At 36.3% G+C, this 2957-nt stretch overlaps 1 protein-coding gene across 1 annotated transcript; it reads right to left on the bottom strand.

Annotated features, from left to right (window-relative positions):
* Positions 1-761: 761 nt before the first annotated feature.
* LOC132038626 (uncharacterized) lies at positions 762-2631 on the bottom strand. The gene has a single exon (XM_059429313.1). The coding sequence runs from the start codon at positions 2536-2538 to the stop codon at positions 1012-1014; it is 1527 nt and encodes a 508-aa protein (XP_059285296.1). The 5' UTR covers positions 2539-2631; the 3' UTR covers positions 762-1011.
* Between the last annotated feature and the right edge of the window lie 326 nt (positions 2632-2957).

The raw sequence follows: 2957 nt of genomic DNA, 5'->3' as shown, positions 1-2957 counted from the left end.
GTATTCGACTCCCGCGCATCGCACGGACATGTATTGCTAGTTCCCCGAAAAAGCCGTTACGATAAACCACATAACTTTGAAAGTGCGAGGTGAAAAATAATTTTATTATAATATTATCGGAAATGAACTGGTATACTGATAAGGAGCAAAAATACTTTGCTGGTAGGAAAAGTTAAATAGGATTCTAATGCACAAAAGGAATCCAAATGGGACCCCAACCAATCCTTTCCAATTTTCTAGCTAAAAAGTATTCTCCTCTTACCCCTATGGCAAATACAGCAAAAGTAAGATGTCATGTAAATCTTTTCCTTTTTTACTCACTTTTTTCCTTTAATACAATGCTAGAAATTGTTGTTTGAAATTTGAAATTCAAAGTTGAAAAAAAAATTAGCTGATTATAATAAAATTCAGCACTCTTCAAAGTTTTACTGCAGGGTCAATAATTAGACATCACTTGTTTTAGAGCAAAAAGATCAATGGGTAAGCAGACAAAAAAATTCGTTAATATATAGTCTTTTCTATAAGATAAGGTTAGGACTCTATATCTTGGATCACTATATTAATCTGTTCAATAGAAAAAATTGGTTCCCCCCGGGGTTAGCCAACTAAATTTTGGATTCACCGCGAAAATCTTACAACGGGAGTAAATTTGTTGCCTAACAAAATCGATTTCATGCCCATTATTGAAAAAAAGAAAAAATAACAGGGTAAGAGCATATCTCAATGCAGCTAAAGGTGTAAGAAGCTATTAGAAATTGAAGTGGCATAACCAGGAGTGAAGCCTCAATGTCATTATAATAAGTTTAAAAAATACAAAAAGTGTTAAACAAGACAAAGTTCCCTTGGTCTGATTTGCAGAACTAAAAAAAATGTGTTTGCAGACACAAGTAGAACTATAATGCACAAACACTCACTCATAATAACTTAAAATTCAATCAAACTCTGTAAAATCTATTTCCATGTCCCCTGCTTTTGTCCTTTCTTCCTGAACCAATTGATAAATGTTTATCTTCAAGGAAGTTCATTCTCAGTGCCTGGATAGTCCTGTTGTCTTTTAAACTCCTCCATGGACATTTTCTCACCATTGTTACCATAAAAGTACTGGCTATTGTCCAAGAATCTTGTGTCACTCAATCCTTGCCTTTCAACCATATTGGCATTGTTATTGTAGCTGCTAACACGATTATAGTTCTCAGAGTAGCCATTGTTGTTGTTGTTGCTGGGATTCTCATTCTTGATGTCATGGTAGTACTTGCCATTCTCCAAGAATCTTGTGTCGCTTAATCCTTGCCTCTCTGCCATATTCTCGGAGTAGCCATTGTTGTTGTTGTAGTAATTCTTGGAGAAACCGTTATTGTTGTTGTTGTAATTCTGGGAGAAAACATTTTTGTTGTTGTTGTTGTTGTTGTTGTTGTTAGTGTTGTAATTCTGGGAGAAGCCATTGGTGTTGTAATTCTCGGAGAAAAGATTGTTGTTGTTGTAATTCTCGGAGAAACCATTGTTGTTGTTGTTGTTGTTTTTGTAATTATCAGAGTAGCCATTGTTGTTGTTATTGTATTTCTCGGAGAAAACATTGTTGTTGTAATTCTCAGAGTAACCATTATTGTTGTTGTAATTCTCGGAGAAACCATTGTTTTTGTTGTAATTCTCAGAGTAGACATTGTTGTTGTTATTGTATTTCTCGGAGAAAACATCATTGTTATTGTTGTAATTCTCAGAGAAACCATTGTTGTTATTATTGTATTTCTCGGAGAAAACATCATTGTTGTTGTTGTAATTCTCGGAGAAAACATCATTGTTGTTGTTGTAATTCTCGGAGAAAACATCGTTGTTGTTGTTGTAATTTTGGGAATAGCCATTGTTGTTGTAATTCTTGGAATAGCCATTGTTGTTGTTGTTGTAGTAATTCTCGGAGTAACCATTGTTGTTGTTCTTGTAATTCTCCGAGTAGCCATTGTTGTTGTTGTTGTAATTCTCCGAGTGGCTATCGTAATTGTAATTTTCGGAGTAGCCATTATTGTTGTTGTTGTTGCTGGACTCGTCTGTATTGAAGCGGGCACCTTGGAATTCCTTGTCAAGAGTTTGAGTTTCTACATCATCAAGATTGGTGACAGTAGAAGGAACTTTCTGAGAGTGAGGACCATAAAGTCCATAAGGAGTATCAGTTAAAAGGGGTGCTGGTGCTTCAATGCCACCTTCCTCCGGTGCCCCTGCCGGTGTTGGCATGCCATTTTCATCAGGATCTTGATCACCCGCTGCTGGTGCTGGTGCTGGTGTTGGACTTAAAGAAGACAACGGAGGAAAAGTAAAATCATTAAAGATCGGTGTTGGTGCTGGTGCTGGTGCTGGTGTTGGTGACGGGGTTGGACTAAAAGATGAAAATGGGGGAAAGCTAATTTCATTAGAAACTGGAGTTGGAGCTGGTGAAGGGGATGCAGGAATGATCATAAACTTGCTTTTTCTAGCTTCAATTTGCACAAATGGAGTTGAAATCACCAAGAACAAGAAAAAAACCACTTGCTTGATGAAATGCCCCATAGTGAAAAAAATGAACAAAAAAGAATAAGTAGAATATTGAGGTATGTTGGTTTCTTGGTTCTCTAATTTTCTTGATTCTTGGGCAGAGTTTATATAAAGTAGTAAAGTAGTAATAGTGCAAATTTTTTGTTATATTTAGGCTCCGTGATGATGTGCGGAGATTGAGGAATTGCGGGAAAAAATTGTGATTTGTGGGGTAGGTAAAATTGTGGCTTTTGGTGCATGCTGCATGTGCCATTCCATTGAGAATGTCCGACTAAGAAGGCACCTTAATTATAGGCTGAAAATAAAGAGCATGATTTGGTCCATAGTCAAAAAGATAGTGTTGTGTCTCTCTCTTTTTTTATTTCTTGCTTTCTAGATACTTAAAGTCAGAATAATGCTAGCTCTCAAATGTGGGGCAACATGAAATAAAGAAA

Source organism: Lycium ferocissimum, chromosome 11 (assembly GCF_029784015.1).
Source record: "Lycium ferocissimum isolate CSIRO_LF1 chromosome 11, AGI_CSIRO_Lferr_CH_V1, whole genome shotgun sequence".
Classification (NCBI taxonomy): domain Eukaryota; kingdom Viridiplantae; phylum Streptophyta; class Magnoliopsida; order Solanales; family Solanaceae; genus Lycium; species Lycium ferocissimum.
The sequence above is the reverse complement of the archived record's forward strand: the minus strand, read 5'-3'. Positions and strand labels throughout refer to the sequence as shown.

Coding starts and splice junctions, on each gene's coding strand:
- LOC132038626 (XM_059429313.1), bottom strand. CDS start 2,538: ATGGGGCATTTCATCAAGCAAGTGGTTTTTTTCTTGTTCTTGGTGATT.